General features: G+C 33.3%; 1 protein-coding gene across 1 annotated transcript in view; it reads left to right on the top strand.

Annotated features, from left to right (window-relative positions):
* Positions 1–27,198, top strand: part of CNTLN (centlein) — a 427,627-nt gene that overhangs the window by 371,263 nt on the left and 29,166 nt on the right. The window contains exons 25-26 of the mRNA XM_044677223.1: positions 21,423–21,602; positions 25,050–25,124. Coding sequence (XP_044533158.1) covers positions 21,423–21,602; positions 25,050–25,124 — 255 coding nt within the window. The remainder of the gene's footprint in view (positions 1–21,422; positions 21,603–25,049; positions 25,125–27,198) is intronic.

Here is a 27,198-nt window from a genome sequence, read left to right as displayed (position 1 = left end):
CCCAAATTAATTTACCTATTTAGTGCCATACCTATCAAATTACCAAAAAACTTCTTTACTGAATTAGGAAAAACTATAACAAATTTCGGGCAGCTGGATGGCTCAGTAGATTGAGAGCCAGGCCTAGAGACTGGAGGTCCTAGGTTCAAGTCCGGCCTCGGACACTTCCAGCTCTGTGACCTTGGGCAAGTCACTTGACCCCCATTGCCCACCCTTACCACTCCTGGGCCAAGGATGGTCCCTAGCCCGGATGAAAAAGGAGGAGGGTTGGGCGTGGGACTAGCAACCCCACCCTGTAAAAACTGCATCTGCTAAAGAAACTGCAAACTAAAGTGGAGGCAGCTGGGCTAGCTCAGTGGATTGAGAGCCAGGCCTAGAGACAGAAGGTCCTAGGTTCAAATCCAGGCTCAGACACTTCCCAGCTGGGTGACCCTGAGCGACTGTGTGACCCATTGCCTACTGGTTGTGGCCCTATGCTCCTTGTGGAGTCCCAGGATAAAAAAAAATAACAAATTTCATTTGGAATAACAAAAGATCAAGAATATCAAGGGAAATAATGAAAAAAAAATGTGAAGGAAGGGGGCCTAGCAGTACCATATATTAAACTATACTATAAAGCAGCAGTCACCAAAACAATATGTTACTGGCTAAGAGATAGAAGGGAAGATCAGTGGAATAGACTTGGGGTTAATGATGTCAACAAGACAGTGTATGATAAACCCAAAGAGCCCAACTTTTGGGACATGAATCCATTATTTGACAAAAACTGTTGGGAAATCTGGAAAACAATATGGGAAAGATTAGGTTTAGATCAACATCTCACACCCTACACCAAGATAAATTCAGAATGGGTGAATGACCTGAATATAAAGAGGGAAACTATAAATAAGTTAAGTGAACACAAAATAGTATACCTGTCAGATCTCTGGGAAAGGAAAGCTTTTAAAACCAAGCAAGAGTTAGAGAAAATTACAAAATGTAAATTAAATGGTTTTGATTATATTAAGCTAAAAAGCTTTTGTAAAAACAAAAACAATGTAGTCAAAATCAGAAGGGAAACAACAAATTGGGAAAAAATCTTTATAACAAAAAACTCTGACAGGGGTCTAATTTCTCAAATATACAAAGAGTTAAAACAATTGTATAAAAAAATCAAGCCATTCCCCAATTGAAAAATGGGCAAGAGACATGAATAGGCAATTCTCAGGTAAAGAAATCAAAAGTATCAATAAGCACATCAGAAAGTGTTCTAAATCTCTAATAATTAGAGAAATGCAAATCAAAACAACTCTGAGGTATCACCTCACACCTAGCAGATTGGCTAAAATGAAAGAAGGGGAGAGTAATGAATGTTGGAGGGGATGTGGCAAAATTGGGGCATTAATGCATTGCTGGTGGAGTTGTGAACTGATCCAACCATTCTGGCTGGCAATTTGGAACTATGCTCAAAAGGCTATAAAAGAATGCCTGCCCTTTGATGCAGCCATACCATTGCTGGGATTGTACTCCAAAGAGATCATAGTTAAAGAGACTTGTATGAAAATATTTATAGCTGTGCTTTTTGTAGTGGCAACAAACTGGAAAAGGAGGGTATGTCCTTCAATTGGGGAATGGCTGAACAAATTGTGGTATATGCGGGTGATGGAATACTATTGTGCTAAAAGGAATAATAAACTGGAGGTATTCCATGCAAATTGGAGAGACCTCCAGGAAATGATTCAGAGCGAAAGGAGCAGGGCCAGAAGAACATTGTACACAGAGACTGATATACTGTGGTAAAATTGAATGTAATGGACCTCTGTACCAGCAGCAATGCAATGACACAAGACAGCTATGAGGGATTTATGGTAAAGATGCTACCCACATTCAGAGGAAGATCTGCAGGAGAAGAAACATAGAAGATAATCAATTGCTTGAATGCATGGGCTGAGGAGGACATGATTGGGGATGTAGACTCAAAACGACCACACAAATGCAACTAACAACAATATGGAAATAGGCCCTGAACAAGGACACAAGTTACAACCAGTGGAAATGTGCGTTGGCCATGGGTGGGGGGAGAGCAAGGGGTGAAGGGGAAAGTAGGGGTATGAAGCATGTAAACAGGTTAAAAATGAATATTAATAAATGTTAAAAATGGAAAAAAAAGAGTATCTAAATTTAGCATACACTATTTTACAATTGCTTGTTTTAAATATGAAATGATAGATATCAGGAGAAAATATATTTCAGTTCATGGACAACTCTCTAGTTTAGAAGTGATGGAGTTTCATAAACTTCATGTTAATTTAATAATCATTTTTTAAATGTTACCTTTAAAATATAGCAAACTAATCTTTTAAATACTAACCTTTATAAACACATTAGGTAGATTCCTTGGGGGACAGAGGGACCAAATGGAACAATTTGTTTCCTTTGAGAAATATTAACTATTGATGATTTCAAAAAGAAATTAGTGATATATTAAAATAATCTTTTTTGGGATTATTTTCTCTTGGGATCTGGGAAAATTAATTCAAGTTTTTAAATTTTAACAATGAATATCTATTGGCCTAAACAGGATAATGGCCTTATTGGATTTTAAAACGAAGTAAGTGACTAAACAATGCTCATTAATGACACTTGGTTACAGATATAAATAATCCACCAAGAATTTTATATTTTGTAGCCATCTTAATGAATAAAATCAAGATGATAAAAATCACTTAGGAATTTGTTCTTATCTGAATTTTAAATCTTATTTAATTTGTTAAAATCTGAGTAGTCTGTTTTTTAGCTCTATAAAAGCCAAAACTTGGAAATGAATCAAAATAATTATAGTATTATTTCAGGACACATATTCCAGTGATTATATTTTATAGTGTTTTGATGACAGTATATATAATAAGCAAATATAAGTACCACTTTAATAATAGTCTTCACAACTTGGGAACCATCTGTAAAGGTGAACTATATAGCCTACTGTTAGTATTTTTGCAGTGCTGTTTGCAAAAGAATCATTTAGAACACATCCAGTTGCCTCCACCAACATTTTTATTTTCCAAAAGTTCTATCTAATGGAGGGTCATTAGGAACTCAATAGAAAAACTAGAAGTGAATAGGAAAAATAACATACTTTTTAGACCTAGAAGTTATTGAGTGGGATTCATCCTATAAAGTGTTTAATATAGAAAAATGCACACAAGAATACTTAATAAATATTAGTAGTAGTGATAATAGCAATGATGTTTATTTAAATTCAGTTATGAAATCCACATTCCCTTTAGACTTCTCATCTATTCATTTTAGTACAACACAATTATGAGAGAGGTGGAGTAGCCATCTGTTCTAGATTTAGTCCTGAATATATAATTTTGCCCTAGAGTAAAATTAATTGCTTTAAACACTTGATCTGTATATATATATATATATGGCCGAGCCAAGACATTGATTCTCCTAATAACCAAATAAAATACTCCAAGAATATTTCTACATGTCTATGTTTAATTTGATTTAGCCCTAATGTTGGTTTGTTAATATATTTGTATGTGGAAAAATCAAATACAAAACTCTACCTTTTCAGTAACTTTTGTTAGTCTTCAAATAAATACTAACTGGAGCGAGCATTTATGTAGGAGTATGCATATTCCTAGGTTTAATCATCAAGTATATGCTTATTTTGGCAAGATGAAGTTTTATATCAGGGGTACATACATTTTGTACTTTTGTGGAATTAATAGAACTACGTTGTTAAAACCAGTTCATCAAATCTCTACTTCTTTGAAATAGAAGGGTCTTAGTTAAGGTGAAGTAATTCTTTTTTAATTAATTCATTCATTTGTTCATAGCATACTGCCCCTAGAAAAAAATTATATCAAGAAATAATTTGTCAGCTATCATGAGAAAAAGCCTCTTATTGCTAAAATATTTTATATACTGAGATTATCCTTATTTTTCTGATTTTTCATTTATTAATCCCAATTCCATAAAATATAAATTTAAACATAAGTTCTAGCCTGTGCATTTATTCATCTGAATCAAATAGGAGAATGGTTAAAAACCAAGGGATAATTCAAATATATAGGGGAATTTATGGTCAAAGTTAGGTATGTTAACTTTTTGTGTTAATATAAAAGTCCATCAAAGCAAGAAAAATCAAATACTGAAAATGGTGACATATTTTTCAAATTAATAGTGAATATATTTTAGTTAAAATCTTACCTTGGAATTCTATTAGTTGTGTAACCATGGACAACTCATTTAACCTCTCTGACCCTCAGTTATTAATTCTTCTGCAAAATGCATATAATATTTAAATATTGATCTCACAGAATAGTAAAAAATAAAATGAAGTGAATATATGTATACATATATGTGTGTATATAAATAATACAAAATTATATAAATAGGTACATAATTTATAACTATTAAAGTGCTACCTATTAAATACCAGCTAGTATTATATTTAAATCAGTCAACCAACATTCATTTATTAAAAACCAACTATATACCAGACACTGTGTTAGGTACTAGAGCAAAAGACAAAAATGAAATAGTTCCTGTCTTCAAGAAGCTTACCTTCTAATAAATAAAAGGTGAAATGAAATGCTATCACAAATTAAGAGGAATTATTTCTGTCTTGCTTTCCTCAGATAGCCACAAACCACAGCAGAGTTATATGTATTCATTAATCAGCTTAAACTGAGGCCTGCCTGCCACTGTGTTCCCAGCACAGGATGGAGATCAGGGCCAGAGAAGAGTAAACATTCAGTGAGAGTGGGACCCTTTCCTGTCTACTGCTGCAGCACGAATCAGCAGTGGGGCTTGCAGCCCATCCCAGGCAATGTGGACATTGAGATGGCAAGTAGGAGAGCCTGTGTCAAGAAGACCTGAGTTTGGACTTCCAGGTTAAGATGGCTGATATCCATTGGGATATCGAATTCTGGCTTACCCTACAGAGAAAGTCAGAAGGGATAAACCAAGGTGGGCCGTGGGGTGGAGAGTTCAAAAAGGGAGGGGAAGAGAGAGGGAAGGGAATTCATTAGGCCTTAAAAAATAATAAGAGAGGAAAAAAAAGGGAGGGGGTGGAAAGGGAAGTAAACTAAGGGAGGGGATAAGGGGGACTGATTAAAAACAAACCACTGGTTTAAAAGGAAATAGCGTAAGAATAAGAAGCAGAACTAGGAGAGGATATCAGAACCTTTGGAAATACATATCTGATAATTATAACTCTGAATGTGAATGAGAAGAACTCGCCCATAAAACAGAAGCAAATAGAGTGGATTAGAAATCAAAATCCTACCGTATGTTGTCTACAAGAAACACATATGAGGCAGGTAGACATATATAGAGTAAAATAAAAGGCTGGAGCAAAATCTATTGGGCTTCAACTGAGAAAAAGAAGGCAGGAGTTGCAATCATGATTTCTGACAAAGCCAAAGTAAAAACAGATCTGATTAAGAGAGATAGGGAAGGTAATTACATCCTGATAAAAGGCAGTATAGACAATGAGAAAATAACAGTACTCAACATGTATGCACCAAATGGTATAGCAACCAGATTTCTAAAGGAGAAACTGGCAGAGCTGAAGGAGGAAATAGATAGTAAAATTATACTAGTGGGAGACCTAAATCTTCCTCTATCAGATCTAGATAAATCAAACCAAAAAATAAATAAGAAAGAGATAAGAGAGGTGAATGAAATCCTAGACAAATTAGAGTTAATAGATATGTGGAGAAAAATAAATAGGGGCAAAAAGAATGAACCTTCTTTTCAGCTGCACATGGTACATTCACAAAGATTGACCATGTACTAGGACATAGAAACATGGCAAACAAATGCAAAAGAGCAGAAATAATAAATGTAATGTTTTCAGATTATAACGCATTAAAAATAATAATAATTAGTAAGTGTGCATGGGCAGGCAAATAAAAAATTAATTGGAAATTAAATAATATGATTCTCCAAAATAAGTTAAAGAACAAATCATAGAAATCATTAATAATTTCATTGAAGAGAATGACAATGATGAAACATCCTACCAAAATCTGTGGGATGCAGCTAAAGGAGTACTCAGGGAAATTTATATCCTTGAGTGCATATATTAACAAATTAGGGAGGGAAAAGATCAATGAACTGGGCATGCAAATCAAAGAACTAGAAAGGGAATAAATTAAAAATCCCCAGTTAAAAACTAAATTAGTGATTATAAAAGTTACAGGACAAATTAATAAAATTGAAAGTAAAAGAACTATTGAATTAATAAATAATACTAGAAGTTGGTACTTTGAAAAAACAAATAAAAATGACAAAATACTAGTCCATCTAATTTAAAAAAAGGAAAGAAGAAAACCAAATTATCAGTATCAAAGATGAAAAGGGAGACCTCACCTCTAATGAAGAGGAAATCAAGGCAATCATTAAAAACTATTTTGCCCAATTATATAGCAATAAATATAGCAATCTAGGTGATATGGATGAATATTTACAAATATTTAAATTGCCTAGACTAACAGCAGAAGAAATAGAATACTTAAATAATCCCATATCAGAAAAAGAAATTGAACAAGCCATCAAAGAACTCCCTAAGAGGGGCAGCTGGATAGCTCAGTGGATTGAGAGTCAGGCCTAGAGATGGGAGGTCCTAGGTTCAAATCAGGTCTCAGACACTTCCCAGCTGTGTGACCCTGGGCAAGTCAGTTGACCCCCATTGCCCATCCTTACCACTCTTCCACCTATAAGCCAACACACAGAAGTTAAGGGTTTAAAAAAAAAGAATTCCCTAAGAAAAAATCCCCAGGATCAGATGGATTCACAAGTAAATTCTATTAAACCTTCAAAGAACAACTAATCCCAAAACTATATAAATTATTTGACATAATAAGCAAAGAAGTTCTACCAAACTCCTTTTATGACACAAATATGGTACTGATCCCAAAGCCAGGTAGAACAAAAACAGAAAGAAAACTATAGACCAATCTCCTTAATGAACATAGATGCAAAAATCTTAAACAGAATAGTAGCAAAAATACTCCAGCAAGTGATCACGAGGGTTATTCATTATGATCAGGTGGGATTTATACCAGGAATGCAAGAATGGTTCAATATTAGGAAAACCATTCAAATAATTGACCACATCAACAAGCAAAGCAACAAAAATCACATGATTATCTTAATAGATGCTGAAAAAGCCTTTGACAAAATACAATACCCATTCCTACTGAAAACACTAGAAAGTTTAGGAATAGAAAGGCCTTTCCTAAAAATAATAAATGGTATATTTATAAAACCATCAACAAACATCATCTGCAATGGGGATAAATTAGAAGCATTCCCATTAATATCAGGAGTAAAACAAGGATGCCCATTGTCACCTCTATTATTTGACATAGTACTAGAAACACTAGCAGTAGCAATTAGAGAAGAAAAAGAAATTGAAGGTATTAAAATAGGCAGTGAGGAGACTAAGCTATCACTCTTTGCAGATGATATGATGGTCTACTTAAAAAATCCTAGAGAATCAACTGAAAAGTTAGTGGAAATAATCAACAAGTTTAGCAAAGTTGCAGGATACAAAATAAATGTATATAAATCATCAGCATTTCTATATATTTCCCACACATCACAGCAGCAAGAGTTAGAGAGAGAAATTCCATTTAAAATCACCTCCTAGACAATATAAAATACTTAGGAATCTAAACAATTGGAAAAACATTGATTGCTCATGGGTAGGATGAGCTAACATAATAAAAAATAATCATCCTACCCAAATTAATTTGCCTATTTAGTGCTATATCTATCAAACTACCAAAAAACTTTTTTACTGAATTAGAAAAAACTATAACAAAGTTCATTTGGAAGAACAAAAGACCAAGAATATCAAGGGAAATAATGGAAAAAATATGAAAGAAGGTGGCTTAGCAGTACCAGATCTTAAACTGTACTATAAAGCAGTGATCATCAAAACAATATGGTACTGGCTAAGAGACAGAAGGGAGAATCAGTGAAATAGACTAGGGGTAAGCTACCTCAGCAAGACAGTCTACGATAAACCCAAAGAACCCAGCTTTTGGGACAAAAACCCACTATTTGACAAAAACTGCTGGGAAAATTGGAAAACAATATGGGAGAGATTGGGTCTAGATCAACATCTCACACCCTATACCAAGATAAACTCAGAATGGGTAAATGACTTGAATATAAAAAAGGAAACTATAAGTAAATTAGTTGAGCATAGAATAGTATACTTATCAGATCTCTGGGAAAGGAAAGATTTTAAAACCAAGCAAAAGTTAGGAAAATATTACAAAATATAAAATAAATAATTTTGATTACATTAAACTAAAAAGGTTTTGTACAAACAAAACCAATGTTACCAAAATTAGAAGAGAAGCAACAAACTGGGAACAAATCATGATAACAAAAAACTCAGAGAAAGGTCTAATTATTCAAATATATAAGAAGCTAAATAAATTGTACAAAAAAATTAAGCCATTCCTCAATAACTATTTTACAGCTGAAGAAATTTAGGCACACAGCTGTTAAATGACTTGATTCAGCATTATACAACTAGGAAATATAAAAATCTGGATATGAACCCAGATCTTCCTGACACTAGGCCCCAGGCTCTATCCATCGCACTACTGATTGACCACATCAGTTAGAGGTACTCTCTACAAGTCAGATCATAACCAGATAGTCATAAGGTTTTGCAGTGTGCCAGAAATTCATGATCATGTGGCTTGTCAGCCTAGCATGAAGTATTCTCCAAACATATTGAGGGTGGTCCTGCTATGACATACATAGTTGGGTTTGTACCCCAAACCTTTCTAGCTTTATAGGAGCTCACCAATAACTGTCAAGCACTCAGTCACTTCCATATTAAGATGAAGCATTAGAAAAAGACTTTAGTGTGAAGGAAGCTAAGAAGTTAAGAGGTAAAAATATTGAATTTTATTAATCCAGAATCTTAAAGAAAAGAATAGATATGTATGTAATATATTTTCACCAGTGGGGTATGACCAGAGGAGAAAGGATTAATAACATAGTCATGAAAGAAGGGAATGATATTTGACCACAGTCATTTTCAGTGACCTCTTGGCTTTAGCCAGACTAGTCTGCTTAACATATATACCCTCTAAACTTATTGTTAATATCAGTTAATTCCCCAGCACTTCTTATATAACGTTTTGAGATGCTAGAATTTTTATGTGACTGTTTTCCATCTCCATCGTTATAAATTCCTCAAGGGCATGGAATGTATCCTACATCATCACTCATCCTCACCAATCATATATTAAACAATTGCTATGGGAAAGATAGGTATTTTTATTTCAATATAATTTGTTTCTGTTATAATTCTTTGTTTTTATTTTATGAATTTAAAATATAACTCTAAGAAGGTGTCTACTAAATTTGCTAGACAGTCTATGACAACAAAAAAGTAAAAAAAAAAAAAAACTCCTGATATAAAGAGAGAAGAGAACGGGACTCAAGATGCAACCTTAAAATACACTCCTAGTTAGTAGCCATGACCTAGAGGAAGTTCAAGGTAAGGAGAAAGAGCAATTGGAAAGCTCAGAGGAGAAGCAGGGGAGAACAATGTCTGCAGAAGAACAATGATGCATAAGACAAAGTAAGAAAATGAATGATAAAATATTGAAGAGAAAACATCAATATTTGGTTTTATTTAGTATTATGTTTTATATTCTGTCGACCTCAACCTAGTCAAAGTTTCTTTTCCCAAAGTGAATACATTTTAACACTTATGTAAAAGTGAAATTTGGGAAAAGCCATCTAAAAGTGTATATATTTCTATGGACGGGGAAATGTATCAAAACTACATTTCCCGTGATCCAACATGGTCCAACTGGTTTCCGTTTCCGGGTTTTTGGGCTTGGGAAGGCCTACATCTTGACCCAGGGAAGAGCTTAAATCTCCTGAGTTAGGAGGGAGTGGCTTCTTTGCCAGTAGGCTCTTGGCCAGCAGACTCGAGACAGTAATGGAGGCGGCAGTTTTGAATGCTTACAAGCGCGTGGTCTGATAACTTATCTATCAGCATGGCTTTAATTAAAATACTAATATATATATTTATACCAGCCTTTATCATTTTTAATATTTATCACTTAAAGGCCTTAAAGCTATGGAATCAGTGGTCTAACTTGAAAGTAGTAGTTTAGTAGTTTAGTCTGTGGATAAGAAATTAAAATGTTATTTCATTGAGTTTGATGAATGACTTAACTTACATAAACTTAACTTTAACTTTAACTTCTTATTTTGAGTTACTTTATAAAGGTTATGCCTGAGACAGAACTTGCATCTTTTTTGGCACGTTTTGTTTTTAATAAAGATTGAAAATTTGCCAACTATGTAGAAAGTCATATAGAAGCCATACCCTTTCTCACTAAAATGCAGTCTTTAAAAATAAAACATTACTGTCAGAATTAAATTTAAAAATAATGATGTGTCCTATGAAACTACAAGAAAAATTTTAATAAGCTGAATGCCATTGTCCAAATTGAAATCTGGAAAAGAAAAAGTTAATACTCCACCTTTTACAATCATTTCTCAAGGAATGACTAATCATTATAAGTTATTTTGAGTAATTGGTAAATCTATTTCTATTCAAAAAGAAAGTTGCAGAAGTCCTGTTCATGCAAACTCTGTGAAAGTTTGTTATTGAACCTGTGGTATTGTTGAAGAAGCTCAATTTCCTGTGGCAGCATATTGGGTTTTACTGAACAAAACTTGGTTTATTTTGTGGTGATTCATAGGCTGAATATATTGTAGACAAAGCCACAGAAGTATTTTAGTTTAGTTTAATGACAGTAATGAGATAATCTATTTAAAGTATTCCACAGAAATACAAATTACCCCCCAAAAATATCAAACTAATAATCATAGTGGAAATTTTGGGGAAAACAGCACATTTATAAAAGCAAAAAACAAAAAAAACAAAAAAAAGTTTGTATCTGTTTCTTGATACTTGTGTGATTTTCATTCCCTCTTAGATGCCTAACTTGTCCAAGTGACCCTTAAGAATCTCCTTCTGTAATTTTTATGTATATAAGTAGGGATGAAAGTTTAAATTGTAAAATTTGTTAATTAACCAATGTCCAATGAATAAATTGACTACTGTTTTGGGGCAAGGGCCACTTGGGAGACATTTGCAATTAAAGCATTTATTTTGTATTCTATTCTTAGGTATATTTAGCAGTGGAAGTATATGCTATTATCTTATAATAACTTAATGAGATTACTGTTGAGCTTGTTTTTTTCAGATCATTGAATAAAACATGTTATATTATAGCCATTTGAATTTTATGACTAAAGCAAATGATTATGGATCAAACAAATATTTCTGATTGATTGAAGCAAGAGTTAATGAACTTTAAAGTTTAGAAGGGATCTTATTTATCCAGTTGCTGTCTTTAACAACTAAAGAACTGAGCCTCAAAGAATGAAATTATTTATCTAAGGAATTATAGCTAGGCTGTTCATAAAACTGTCCTAGAACCTAGGTGTCTAGCCTTCTACTTCATTATTCTGCCCACCACTTCTAGCACTACTCATTGCCACCATCTCTTTTTCTTGTATTTCTTATTGATAATGATAATAGCTAACATTTATGCTATGTAAATTAAAATTTAAAATGTACTTTAACATTTCAGAGCTCTGTACTTATAAAGTAATAATAATCATGTGCCTGGCCATTCTAGTCAGAAGGCAGTAAACAACTAATTTTTAAAATCAAACCACTAGTGCAATGATAGAAGTCATTAACAAAATGAACTCGATAGTTAATATACCAACCTCAAGTGAATGTATACTTTCTCACCAATTACAGTAGGGCTTAAAATTATTATATGAAAAGCTACACATAACTGTTCTTGAGTGACTATGTATATTATATAGTGATTATATTGAATATACTGATTATTCATAGTCTTCACTTTCTATCTTCCATTGCTTCTTGCCCATTTCTCTGCTGATTAACATTAAAAAAAATCATAGCACTTCAGAGTTAGAAGGAACTTCAGAAACCATCTAATATATTATATCAGACATTCATACATAGGCAACAAATTGTCATCTAAAGATGGGGAGAATCCACCATCTCCTAAGATAACCTATTCCACTCAGACAGGTCTCATTACGAGGAAGGTTTTTCTGATAGTAAGTCTATCTGTCTCTTTGTAACTGCACCATTTCCTCTTAGTTCTGCTCTCAGAGGACAAGTACAACATGTCAAATCCCTCTTTAAACCAACTGACTTTCAGGTATTCTTTCTCATGCTAAACTTTCCCAGCTCTTTGGATCAGTCTTAAAGGACGTGAACTCCAGGCTCATCCCTGTGCTAATTACTCACCTCTGGATAATTTTCTACCTTAACAAAGTCCTTCCTAAAACAAGGTGCCCAGTATTGAAAACAGTAATTCTGGATGGGATCTGACCATTATGCTCTAATAATCAGTCACTCCTGATTACTAAGAAGGTTTGCTCCTCAGTGTTTTCTAAGATTTCTTGGATGTCATATTGTACCATTGAGTCATTGAACTTGTAGTCCACTAAAATCTCTGGATTTTGTTGTGTCAAATTGCCCACCTAATTGTTACTTTCCTATGTTGTACATATCCCAAGTATGAAATTTTATATTCAGTCCTACTAAACTTTAACTTATTCAGTTCATCTCACTATTCTAGCCTATTGAGATTTTTTTGAATCCTGAATCTAATTCACTAATGCACTTCTAAAATGATGAGATCACAGATCACAAATGCATTTTAGTGCATTTTAGTGCATTTTCAATCTTTCCCAGGTTTATGTCATCTGTAAATTTTTATAAGCATACCATTTAGGAATTTATCTATATCTGTGATAAAAAAATGCTAAGTAGGGAGGCAACTAGGTGGCTCAGTGGATTAAGAGCCAGGCTTGAAGAGTCCTGGGTCCAAATCTAGCCTCAGACACTCCCTGGCAGAATGACCCTTGGCGAGTCACTTAACCATTAATTTATCTTCTGTTAGGCCTTGGAACCAATACAAAGTATTGATTCTAAAACAGAAGGTAAAGGCTTTAAAAAAACACTAAGCAATACTCAACTTAGCAAATCGATGGGCACTGAAGAAGCTTCTTCCAAGTTGACATTAAGTTATTAATGTTCTTTCTTTTCTTCTTGACTATTCAACCAGTTCTGAATCTACTTAAGAATATTATCATTTGGCTAATATCCCTGTCTTTTCCACAAAAATAGCATGAAAGAATTTTTTAGATGTTTTGTGATAATCTATGTAACTATACCTGTAGCATTACTCTACCCATTTTATCAAAAATGAAAAAGATTAGTCTGGCTTGACCCATTCTTGGTGAAGACATGCTAGTTCTCCATGGTAACCTTTCTTTTTCTATATGTTTCCTGAAGAGGATATTTAAATGAGATGCTCTAGAATTTTGCCAGGAATTGAAGTCAAGTTTATTGACCCAGAGTTTTCAGACTTTGTTTCCTACCCTTTGAAAATTGGAGTATTTTTCCTTTTCTGATGATAAGGTACTTCTCCAGCTCTCCATGATCTTCTGAAGGTTACAACTAATAATATAACAATCACAATTATTTCATCTTTCTGGGGGCCAAGTTACTTGAATTCATCAAGGGAAGCCAAGTCCTACATTATTTCACTCATCATCTTGGGTATAATTTTCTTCAGCAGAATAAATAGAAGTAAAATTACAATTAATCATATCTTCTCAAAGTTCCTACCCACTTTCATTGTAGCAAGACATTCCTCCTTATTGGAAAGAATTGTGTGAAACAGAATTTTCCCCTTTTTTTCTCTCTTCCTTTTTGAAGAATTACTATTAAGTCAAGGCAAGAAGTTATTCAGTATTGCCTGTTTTGCAGAGAGAGAGAAAGAGAGAGAAAGAGTGAGTGCAGAATAACTTCATCTAATGTCTTGATAAGTAAAAAAAAATTCACATCATTAATATAGCATGCCTTGATTCTAAGCTTTTGATTTTTTTTCAAATTTCTTACTTTCTCCCCCCTCTTTCTGTCTAAGTCAGTGGTTCCCAAGCTTTTTTGGCCTACCGCCCCCTTTCCAGAAAAAAAATATTACTTAGAGCCCCCTGGAAATTATGAAACTATTTATTGAACTCAAAATAGAATGTAATACAAAAAATAGTGTGGCCATCACTGCTCTCCTGGATCACTGCAGCACCCACCAGGAGGCGGTAGCACCCACTATTCGAATCACTAGTCTAAGTGATTCTGCATAAAAAGTTAGGGAAGGGAAAGGAGAGGACATGAAACTCAGTTATTTAACTTTACTGAAAGATTTTGCAGATGGAAATGGTAGAAATTTTTAGTTTAAATAAATATGAGATATAAATGTAAATAATCACATACTCAGGTGAATCTGTGATCTCATCATTTTAGAAGTGATGCAGATTGCAGCATATCCATGACTGCCTATTCATTTCACTGTTTGTCTCCTCCCATAAATTACTCCCAGGGAGTTCACTCAGTTGCTGCAATCCTTCCTTTCTTTCTCCTGATATCTAGATGGTTCTAGGGGAGCACACTATTGTTCACCTACCATCCCTCAGCCTCACCATGTGGCCAACCCCTGTAGATAAAGGGAATCATGCCATGGTATAGGGTACAAAAGTAAATAAGACTTTGTCCTCTAAGAGCTTACACTGTAGTTAGATAAGGTTTTTAAAATTTACAGAACTCTACTCTCTTGTAGTAATGCATTGAGAAGTTAATAGTATTATATATTAAATAAATATTTATGATTAATAATGATTTTATAGTAATGAAGAATATTTTACTAGATCTTCATACCAAATACTCATCATCAGGCTATGTGGAATGAAAACTTTCAAAAGACAGACCTAGGAGAGATCAGAATAATATAGATACCTTTAAAAATGTTAACCATATATTATGACACAAAGACTTTACAATTAAATGCTGATAAGCAGAAATACTAAATGCATCCTTTTAAGATAATAATGCAATACAAATTATACTTAATAAGGGACCATGGAAACAAAATAAAAATTAATTGGAGACTAACTTAGCCTTAAGAGTTAACAAGTTATAGAAAAAATAGTATTATTAAAGAAAATGATAATTATTAGACAACATACCAAAATCTATGGGATATAGCAGAAGCTATAACTAGAGGAAAATTTATATCTCTTAAGTGTAACTTACATCAATAAAATAGAGAAAGAATAGATCAATGAATTGAGTAAATAATTAAAAAATAGAAAAAGAATAAATTTAAAATTCCTAATTAAATACCAAATTGAAACTCCTAAAAATTAAAGGTGAGATGAATAAAATTGAATGTGAAAACATTGAGTTAATAAATAAAACTGAGTTGACTGGCTTTTAAAAAGAGAAGAAAGCCAAGTCACTAGCATCAAAAATGAAAGGGGTGAATTTACCATTAGTGAAGATGAAATCAAAGGAATTATTAGGAATTATTTTGTCTAATTACATACCAACAAATTTACTAGATTAAGTGAAATGGAAGAATACTTATAGAAATATAAACTGCTTGGACTTAGAAAGGAAGAAGTAGAATACCTAAATAAGCCTATTTTAGAAAAGGAAATTGAAAGACCATGAATAGACTTTCTAAGAAAAAATCATCAAGACCAGAAGGATTTACAAATGATTTCTACCAAACACTTAAAGATCATCTAATTCTAATCTTAAATAAATTATTAAGAATAATTGGTAAAGTAGGAGTCCTCCCAAACTCCTCTCAAGAAACATATTTAAACCAAGAAGGGCAAAAACAGAAAGAAATTTAAGCCAATTTCATTAATGAATATAGATGCAAAAGTCATAAATAAAATATTAGCCAAGAGACTAGAACAATATATCACATTATGATTAAATAGGATTTATATGAGCTATACAGGAATGGTTTAATATGAGAAAATATTAGCATAATTGATCACATCAACAAAACCTATATGATTATATCAGCAGATGCATGAAAAGGTTTTTGACAAAATACAATATGCATTCCTATTTAAAACACTTAAAAGCGTAGGTATACATGGATTTTTCGTAGAATAAGAAGCATATACCTAAAACCACCAGAAAACATTATTTGTAACAGGAATCAGTTAGAAGTCTTCCCTATAAGATCAGGAGCTAAACAAGGATGTCCATTATAATCAATATTATTTAATATTGTATTAGAAATGTTAGCAATAGTAATAAGAGAAGAAAATTGAAAAGATAAAAATTAGCAAAGAGATACTAAAACTATCTCATTTCATAGGCAATGGGTTGGTATTTAGAGATTCAACTAAAAAGTTAGTTGAAACTGTGAATAATTTTAGCAAACTAGCAGGAGAGAAAATAAGCCCATATAAATCAATAGCATTTCTATATATCACTAACAAAGCCCTGCAAGAAGAAATAGTAAGACATAACTTATTTAAATAACTGTACATAGAATAAACTACTATACCTGCCAAAAGAAACCCAGGAAATACACAATCATATTTATAAAATGTTTTTTATACAAATGAAGTCAGATTTAAATAATTAGAGAAATATTGATTGCTTCTGAGTGGACAAAGCCAATAAAATTAAAATGACAATCCTATCTAAAGTAATCTAATGCCATCCCAATTAAATTATCAAAAAAACATTTTATTGTACTAGAAAAAAATAATAAAATTCATTTGGAAGAACAAAAAGTCAAGAATATCAAAGGAATAAATAAAAAATAAAGGAAGGAGAAATAGCAGTAACAGATTTTAAACTGTATTATAAAATAATAATTACCAAAATTATAGTACTGCCTAAGAAATAGAAAAGTAGAACAGTGGAACAGAATAGCCATACAACAAAATAATAATAAAAAATGATAGTAACCTTTGTTTGACAAAAGAAATGATCCAAACTCTTCAAATAAGAATTCACCTCTTGGTAAGAATGGTTGGGAAAGCTATAAAGCAGTCTGTCAGAAACTACATGTAGACTAGTATCTTTCACCATTTACCATGATAACATTAAAATGGATGTATGAACTAGGCATAAAGGGAGATACAAGCAAAATAAAAGAAGAAGGAACATTACCTATCAGATTTATGGATAGGAGAAGAATTAATGAATAAAGAAATAGAAAGTATTGTGAAATGTAAAATGGTTAATTTGGAATACATTAAACTTAAAAAGTTTTTTGTAAAAAAAACTACTATAGGCAAGATTAGAAGGAAAGCAGAAAATCAGGAAAAAATTTTATACAGTTTCTCAGATAAAGGTCTCATATCTAAAATACACAGGGAACTTTGTCAAATATATAAGAATATGAGCTATTTCCCAGTTGATAAATGGTAAAAAGAGATGCATAGATAGTTGTTGGATGAAGAAATAAAAGTTATATATCTATTTGAAAAAATGCCCTAAATCATTATTTGAGAAATGCAAATCAAAACAATTTTTATATCATCTATCTGATTAGTTAAAATGATAAAACTGCAAAATGATAAATTTTGGAGGGGATGTAGAAAAATGGGGGCACTAATACACAGCTGATTGAATTCCGATCTGATCCAATGATTTTAAGAGCAATCTGGAATTATGCCCAGAGTGTTTAACCTTAGACCTAGCAATACCACTGTTGGGTCTGTTTCCCAAAGTGATCAGGCTAAAAGGAAAAGAATCTATATATTCTAAAGTATTTGTAGCAACTTTCTTCATGGTGGCAAAGTACTGGAAATTGAGACAATGCCCATCAATTGAGAGATGACTTAACAAGTTCAGGAATATAATTGTGATGGAATATACTATGCTTTAAGAAATGATGTGTGTTAATTTTTAAAAATCATGGAAAGACATGTCAAATTAAAAGGAATGAAGCAAACAGAACTGAGAGAACATTATATATAGCCACAGAAATTGTGTTTGAAGAATGATTTGTATATGTCCACCTCCAGAGAAAGAACTGATAAGCAGAAACAAGCAAGACATGGTTTTATATAATCAATCTATCTATCATCTGTCTATCTATCCATCTATCCATCTATCTATCTATCTATCTATCTATCTATCTATCTATCTATCTATCTATCTAATAATGCCTTCTCTAGTGCAGAGGAGGGAGGGAGATGCCTAGGAATTTCAATGTAACAAACACATTAATTTTTAAAAAAAGAAAGTGCCTGAGAAACATCCCATCCCCGCCATCCTGCCTATTCCTGAAAGTGTCCTAAAGATATTTTCACTGACCTTCTAGAGGACAGGCTTAAAGGTTAATGCTTTTACTCAATTTCAAAACCAGCTATTTATCCTCCTCTGCAATAGTCGGAATAGTCTACAGAATATTAAATATGAAAAATAATAGGACTTGTCCCAAGACTATTTTAATCAAAACCCATTTTAAAAGATGAGAATGAGATAATAATAATAATAATACTTAATGGCTAATTGTAATAAACTTTAGTGCTAAACTTCCTGCCTACACAATTATATTTTACATTTTGAAAGTATTACGGTCATTAGTGGTTTCTACCAAATTCTTATAGGTTCATGATATATTTTGTGGATGGAGTGTTGCTCATTTCTATTTTCACTTTGTTATTTAAATTGATTTTCCCCCCAATTCTTCATTTTGCTAACATCACTTCAAAGAGGTCCCTACCTGGATTTTTGTTTCTAATGATAATTTGCAACCTCCCCTAAATGATTGCCATTTCCTATTTTCTGTAGCTGAAAAAATTATTACTTTTAAGTCTTTCTTAACTCCATTGTAAAATGAAAAGGTATAGTTGAGTACTGCCTAATATCAAGTTTGCTTTTTCATTTGAAATGTAACTTTTAAAAAAAGTCCCTGGAGTGATTCACCAGCTGATGATATAAAACAGTTGTGGGACTGTACCACATGGAGTGATGGTTTTATATCATTTTCTCTTCATTTTTTTCTAAACCTTATATTTCCCCTTATTTTTTTCTTACTCTTCTTTAGTCTTTTTTTGCCATAATTTTTTCTTCTCAGTGTATATATTTACTCCTTACTTGTTGATCTCTTTTGTCTTATTTTTTTCTATTGGAATTCAGTTCCCTTTAGAGGGAAAAATGTTCAGAACAAACTGTTGTTTATTATTAAAAGTCTTTTTAAATGCGTACTGATGAAGTTAGGTTTTTTATTGCGTTTATTTAATATGAAGTTTTTGGGATGGAGCTTAAAAGAGTACTACATATGTGCTTCACTGAATTCTAAAGAAGGGGTCAACTATTTTTTCTGTGTATGGATGTTTTATTTTTAAATAATATTTTACTTTTTCTTTAATTACATGTAAAAACAATTTTAACATTCATTTTTTAAAGTGTTGAGTTCCAAATTCTCTCTTTCCTTGCCACTTTCCTTACCTCTGTCCCTCCACCCTTCCCTCTCCATTGTGATGGTAAGATTTTTGATATAGATTTTACATGTACAATCATGTAAAACATTTTTCCAAATTAGTCATTTTGTGGAAGAGATCTCAAATTTAAAAAAGTAGAAAGCAAAATATAGTATATTTTAGGCTGCAGTCAGCCTCCATCAGTACTTTCTCAGAGGGCAAACAGCATTTTCCATCATGAGTCTTTGGGATCGTCTTGGATCCCTGCATTGCTTAGAATAACTAAACCATTCATTTTTCATCAAAAAATATTGCTGTCACTGTGTACAATGTTTTTCTGATTCTGTCCACTTCACTTTGTATCAGTGATACAAAAGATCTGATTAGAGAAATACATATTAAAACAACTCTGATGTAACATCTCATACCTTTTAGATTGGCTAAGATGACAGAAAAGAAAAATAATAAATACTGGAGGGGATGTGGGAAAATTGGGACACTAATTGTTGGTGCAGTTGTAGTCTGATCCAACCATTCTGGAGAACAATTTGGAACTATGCTCAGAGAACTCTAAAATTGTGCATGCATTTTGATACATCCATACCATCATTAAATCTGTATCTTAGAGAAATAAAAAAGGGGGAAAGACCCATTTATTAAAAAGTATTTATTGCAGCTCTTTTTATGGTAGCAAAGAATTGGAAATTGAGAAGTTGTCCATCAACTGGGTAATGGCAGAACAAATTGTGGCATATGATTCTGATGGGATACTATTGTGCTATAAAAAATGACAACTTTGGAAAAAATGGTTAGACATACATGAACTGATGCAAAGTGAAATGAGCAGAACCAGAAGAACACTATACAGCAATATTTTTTCATGAACAGTTGTGAATGACCTAATTATTCTCAGCAATGCAGTGATTCAAGTATACTATCCCAGAAATGCATGATGAAAAATGCTATCTGCCCTCTAAGAAAGTTCATGGAGCCTGAAAGATACTATATTTCACTTTCTTTCTATTTCTTTTTTGTTTGTTTGTTTGTGATCTCTCCCACAAAATGGCTAATATGGAAAGATGTTTTATGTGAAATGTAAAAAAAATTTACATATAAAATCTATATTAGATTACTCTCTCTGGGAAGGGTGATGGGTGAGAGGGAATGAAGAAAGGAAGGTGGGAAGGAGGGGGAGAATTTGGAACTCAAAGTTTAAAAAATGAGTGTTAAAAATTGTTTTTACATATAATTTGGGGAAAATATCATTAAGAAAAACCAATTATAGCCATAAACTAAATGTTTTATTATTACTTCTGCTTAAGAGAAACTAGGATGAATATGATCTATTCATATTGTCACAGGAGCAACCTTCTCTAACAGATAATCCCCAAAGTTGTTTTATTCAGAATTCCAACAGCCTCTTCTTTTAATCTATTCTTGATGAAAGGAAAGTTTTCAGTACTTCTGCAGGACTAGTAGTATAAGAAGTATATGTAAGTAGTTTGTGTTAAATGTTAGCTAACACATAAAATATATAGAAGAGAGTGGCTTAAAGGCAATGTTAGTTAGATGACTACCAGTTAATGTATTTAGTTCTAACAGCATTGATTATCTGGAACATAAGAAATGTATCAAAGATAGCAGAATGCTAAGACAGTTTGAGAGATGTAGCATTGTGGTCAGGTCTACTGGGAAACAAGAAGTCAGCTGCTGGGTAAAAAAGACAACCTTATTATGCTGTTCAGAATGATAAATTGAACATCAGTCAAATAGCATTACTTAGGTAATGTTAAATCTGAACAAGGAATGTAAGTTCAAGTTCTGAATTATTACCACAACTTTCTGTGCTTGTCAGTCTGCTCTCATCTCTTCTGGCATTCTGTGTGTATAGTCTGAAAGCACAGAGGATGCCGTGTCTTTGAAAAATGTCTTCAAATATTCAAAACAGAGTAAGCCCAATGTGAATAGGTATTAATTGCCACATATTTTGGCCACCTCATTACTTTCAATTTAATTTGTTTTCTGTAGTATTTGAAGTATTAGTTACATTCTGTTATTGTTCATTATAGGCTTTAGTTAAAGAAATACATCATAATGTCCAAGAGATGAGGTTGCGAGTAAAACATATCCAAAAACCGGAACACAGTAAGGCCAATACTGCCACCCAGAGAGTCCAATGTTTGGCAGCTTCTATCCTAAACATTTCACCCACTGATGTGGAAGAACTGTTAGACTCAGAGAATGAAGAGGTGAGAAAATTTAAATGTTTTTATAATAGTTATTCTTTTTATTTTTCAACTAAATTAAATTTCAATTAAAATATGATTTATTTGATAACTCTTAGGAATTTCAGGTGCAAGAGAAAAATAATAGAGGATTGACATTTTGCTACAGAAGAAATTTAACAAGATGCATTCTCAAAGCAACATTCAGAAACTTAGCTGTAATCAGTTTATACAGCATTTTAAAATAACTTTGAAATAAACCAGTTATTTATGCCTCTTCTTTCCTCTTCCCTTCTTTAGTTAGTTGCATTCTGTATCTTGTAAATTTATTTTTAATGTGTCAGTGGATATAATTTGACACCACTGCTTTAAGTAGTTTCTCTTTTATGTGACAAAAAGAAGTGGTAGATCACTTGTATAAATTGATTGAATCCAAAGTTATTGCCACTGAAAATTAAAGAAGGCATTTAAAACTTAAAATTTTATTTAAAAAAATCCTTGTCCTTCCTGTTTGCATTCATATAATAGATGCAGCTACAAGCATAACTACATATATGTATATTGCACAAATACCTGTATATGAACAAAGGAAAGAGCATTTATCAAGTGCTTACTATGTAACCAAGCCCTCTGCTAAGCAGTGGGGCCATAAATGTAAAGCAAAGACATGCCCTGCTCTCAAGAAGCTTATTTTTTAATCAGTGTATTGGTGTGGGGAGAAGCCCTGAGCAGGACAGGGCCCTTTGGTCTAGAAAATTACAGGATGGGTTAATGGAACCACAGAGAAAGATCAACACACTCCTTCCAGAAACAGGAACAGGTGAAAGTATTGCTCACAGAAAGGGGATTCATGAATCAGTCAAAAAGTTGAGTGGGAAATAGGGAGTGAAATGAAGCATGGCTGAACCATTTCAGGAAAGCCTTCCTGAAATAGTGAAAGAAAATCATAGAGTGCTAAAAACTGGGAGAATCAAAATAGATGCACTTACAGGAGATGACATATGAGCTTTGAAAGAATCTAAGGATTCTAAAGATTGGAAGTGAGGGAAAAATGAATGACAGTCACGGGAGAATGTCTGTATTTAGTGGCAGAGACAGAAGCAAAGGAATCAAATGCATAGGGAAATAGAAGCAGGCCAGTCTGGCTAGATCATCAGGTTCATGAAGGAGAGTAATAATGTTCAGTAAGCTATGAAAGGTGGGCTGGAGCTAGAATATAGAAGGCTTAAATGCGTTTATATTTGATCCTAAAAGCAAAAGGGAATCAATATAGCTTGGCAAGCAGAGGAATAACACGAGCATACCTGTGCTTTAGAAATATTTTTTTGATAGCTGGGCAGAGTATAGATCGGAGAGCACAAAGGCAGTAAGCAGGCAGCAAGGTGGCACAATGGCTAGAACAACCTATCCTGGACTCAGGAAGACCTGAGTTCAAATTTGGCCTCATATACCCATGAGCTGTGTGACTGCAAATCTAAGTGATTTTTGTTTATAGTTTTCAAAGAAACCTCTTTGCCTCAGTCTTCAACTGCAAAATGGGGATAACAATACCATCTACTTCACAGGGTTGTGTGAGATACTATGAAATAATATTTGTAAAGTGCTTAGCCTAGTGCTTGGCACACAGATATCATGAAAATGCTAGCTATAATAATGTATATGTGTATTTGCTTATGTCATTATTATTATTATTATTAATAGACCAATTAGGAAGCTATTGAATTAGTCAGGAAATAAGTGATGAGGTCCTGAACTGTGATAGTTGTGCTATACTACAAATAAAGGAAAGGATTTGAGATATTTGATGGAAATTTATTTTATTTTATTTTATTTTTTAAACCCTTACCTTCCATCTTGGAGCTCCAAGGCAGAAGAGCAGTAAGGGCTAGGCAATGGGGGTCAAGTGACTTGTCCAGGGTCACACAGCTAGGAAGTGTCTGAGGCCAGATTTAAACATAGGACCTCCCATCTCTAGGCCTGGTTCTCAATCCTCTGAGGTACCCAGCTGCCCCCTTGATGGAAATTTATCAACAAGTCTGACAGTTTGCTTGGATATAAGGTATAAGAGAGAATGACGAGTCAAAGATAATGCTAAGTTTGTAAATATGGCTGACTAGAAGGATGGTGGTATCCTAACCAAACATAAAGAAATTAGGAAGAAGGGTGGGTTTGCAGATAAAGACAAGGCCAACTTGGGGCATTTTGAATTTGAGATGCCTTCAGGACATTCTTTTTAAAATAAATCAACTTTTTTCTTTTTAAATTTATCTATTGGTGCCATTTTTTATGTTACCTTTTTTGTTTTACTTTAACATTTGAGTATATTGGTTAACTAATTGTGACTTTCAGCCTCATTTTCCTTATCTATCAAATGAAGTTGCCCTAGATGGTTTGTAAGGGTCCTTTGAATGCAATAATATTTATTTTGTTTTAGCCACTTTTACATCATATAATGGAATATACTATGGACTCAGGGGATTTGGGCTTGGATATCTTCTCTGATGCTTACTGACCTCAGGAAAGTCACCCAACTTCCCTTTGCCTCAGTTTCTTTATCTGTAAAAATAAAGACCACAGCACCTCGGAGGTCCCTTCCTTTGATCTACATCCTGTGATCCATCTCTGCTTTGATCCCAGACATTAAGTCAAGGACCTTACTTATTTCTTTGAAAACTATAAACAAATTTTCATTTTTAGTGTAGTGAAAGTATATGGTTATCATGTTCTTAGGCTCATTATTAATAGATACACCTGCCTGTCAAACACAACATATAATAAAATCCTACATAAGAGAAGAAAATGTCAGAGAATCTCAGAATCTAAGTTAGGAAACCCCAGGGGATTATTTGTTCTAACTCACACCTAAAGCCAGCCCCTTCCACAACCTACCATACCAGTGGAGATTCTGCCTCCACTTTAACATCTCTAGTGATAGTGAACCCTCTGCCTCCTCAGTCAGTTCATCCCACTTTTGCACGATTCTAATTGTTAGGGAGTTTTTCATTATAACAAGCTCAAATCTTCCTTTCTACAACTTCTACCCTCTGCTCCTACTTCTTCCTCTTGGGGTCTGGTAGCAAAGGTTGGATTCCTCTTTCTCACTTGAAGACAGTGATCAGGTGCCCCTTGGAAGGCAGAGCAGCATGTTTACTACCTTGTCTAGCTTGAATGGGGAGAGGAATTCAGTTGAAATGATTTCAAAGTTTTCATTTGATAATCTACTTTGTAAATCCAGGGATTTAAAATTCATTTTTCAGCTAGTGCTCTGTGGATTTGTATTCTGCATACATGTCAGTAATCGTTTTAGTCATCTATGTTAGGTAATTGTGATTTAAAGATACAAAATGATCTGAGTTTTAGAAAGTGTCAGTCTTTGTGGTATCTAGTGTGGGTAGTACTTCACTGCTTGAGAAGATACATTTGATTTTATTTAGATAAACATAATTAATACCAACATTTTTTTTTGTTTAGGAATCCAGAAATTCAAAGGACTATGAACATGACATGGAGTGGCTAACTTACATCAATACGATTCTTGAAGGAGAGGTATTTCTACTTTTTTTTCTTACTTCTTATATTAAAACTTTATCTTAGAAATTCAAAACCTTTATTTAAAACAAAATTTTTTTCTTGTTTTGTCATATTTGTTACCATCTTCATATTATTTATTTGTATTAGATAAGGAACTATTATGCTGACAGAAAGGAAAATTAACTCTATTTGTATTTGCTAATTTAATATATGAAATAAATGCCCCAGGGGAAACCAATGAAGGTCTTGGCAAATGTATTAATTAAATTATTGGGTCGATTTATGTTTGGTAGACTGAAAAGGATCCATTCCTTAGACCTCTCAGGACAAGAGATTCTTATTATGTGTCTTTAAAGTTAGTAGTTGATATGGACACCTGAGGAGTTCATGGGTCTCGGTGACCTTTTACTATGGACCTGTTTCCAGTCAATTCATGTTTTCCTCACAGCCAGACAGCTGTTTATTACTGTGTCTTCCCGCATTCTCTACAATATTTTCTACTGAGACCTCGCGCAGCTTGTTAGTGGGAAGTAAATATTGATTTGGCATCCTGTCAATGCAGAAAGAATGAAAAAATTTCCACCAGAGGCCCCTCAAACATTTTCCTATCGACATTTTCTGGGCAGAGTAGAAAGCTGCATAGAGGATGACAAGGCTGAGACTACTTGAAATCCCTGAGGGGTCTATTGAGACTGCTGCTGTGACCTGTGTGATACTTTTTCTTCTCTTTCAAGTATTTTTTTAATACACATACAGTCTGCTGGGATGTGCCCCTCTTGTAAGTGATCAAGGGCAGTTTATTGGCAGGTGAGAGCCCTGCTTTTCTAGTCATAGTCAGCCTCTGTTTTGACATCACTCACAACATGCAATGTATTCTAAAACTTTTCCTTATAGTTCCTGCTCTTATCTTGATTTTTGTATTAAAAGTAGTCCACCAGAGAAGAAAGGAGTTAAAAAACACATACTAAAGTATTCAAATGATTTCTGTTTGCAAACTGGTTATGCAAATATTTTACACCTACTTCTACTCTACATTCCAAAATATTATTAATTTATAGAAATTTATTTTTAATATTTGCAAAGTGTTTTTGGTAGGCCTAGTCTGAGTGATACCAGGAATAAGCAGAGCATGGCACATGTAGCATTTATGTTTATAATCTTATTCTATAAACCCAAATCATTCTCATTAAATAATGCCTATTATTGGGGATCTGCTATCCAAACAAACAAGGAGTGGTAGAAATCACCCTGACTTGGTGGTCTGAGGTAGAAGTTCCCGTCCTGCTTTTACTAGTTGCCCCCATCTAACCTTTGGCAAGTCATATTTAATATCTCAACCTCAGCTTCCTGAAAGCTATACTTCTGCTCCACATCCCAGCATTGTTGTGGGATTCAATAGCAAGAGCGTATATAACGTGCTTTGTTAAGCCATGCAGATGTATATATCTTCATTTATGTGTATGTGTGTACTTAAGTACTGAATGGCACCTTATCTAGGTAGCACAAGGAAAGATTAGTGATTTGGAGTCTGGAGACCAGAGTTCACATCCCAGCTCTGTCACTTGCTACCTGTGTGATATTGGACAAGTCACATACCTAGCCTTTCTGGGCCTCCGTTTCCTTATCTGTAAAATGAGAGTAATGGCTTCTCAGGACCATCCCCATTCTAAATTTTTGAGCTAGGACTTTAATACTTGACAGTTCTTCATAAGTGACTTCATAAATAGCTAAACCTACTTCAGGTTTTCTTACCTGGGCATTAAATAAAAGTGAATTGAATAATATTTTAAAATATTTTACCCTTGTTAGTATAACTACATTTCCTTCTATTTTGAAATTCCATAAATATAAATTATGAATCTAAGATTCTAAAACATTATATCTAAGTATTATTTTTCTATAATTATAATGATACTAGAAAATACCTTTCTTGCATGATATATGTGTATTATATACATGTACAAACTTGAGATCATCCATTCACAGACTGCTTATTCTATCCAGAAAATGTCCTGCTGAAAATTGCATCAGACCACTTAATACTACAGCTTGATATAGGGTCTTTTTGTGCCACTGAGCCTGGACTCTG

The sequence above is a fragment of the Gracilinanus agilis genome, chromosome 1 (assembly GCF_016433145.1).
Source record: "Gracilinanus agilis isolate LMUSP501 chromosome 1, AgileGrace, whole genome shotgun sequence".
NCBI lineage: Eukaryota > Metazoa > Chordata > Mammalia > Didelphimorphia > Didelphidae > Gracilinanus > Gracilinanus agilis.
This window is presented reverse-complemented; position numbering and strand designations above follow the sequence as displayed.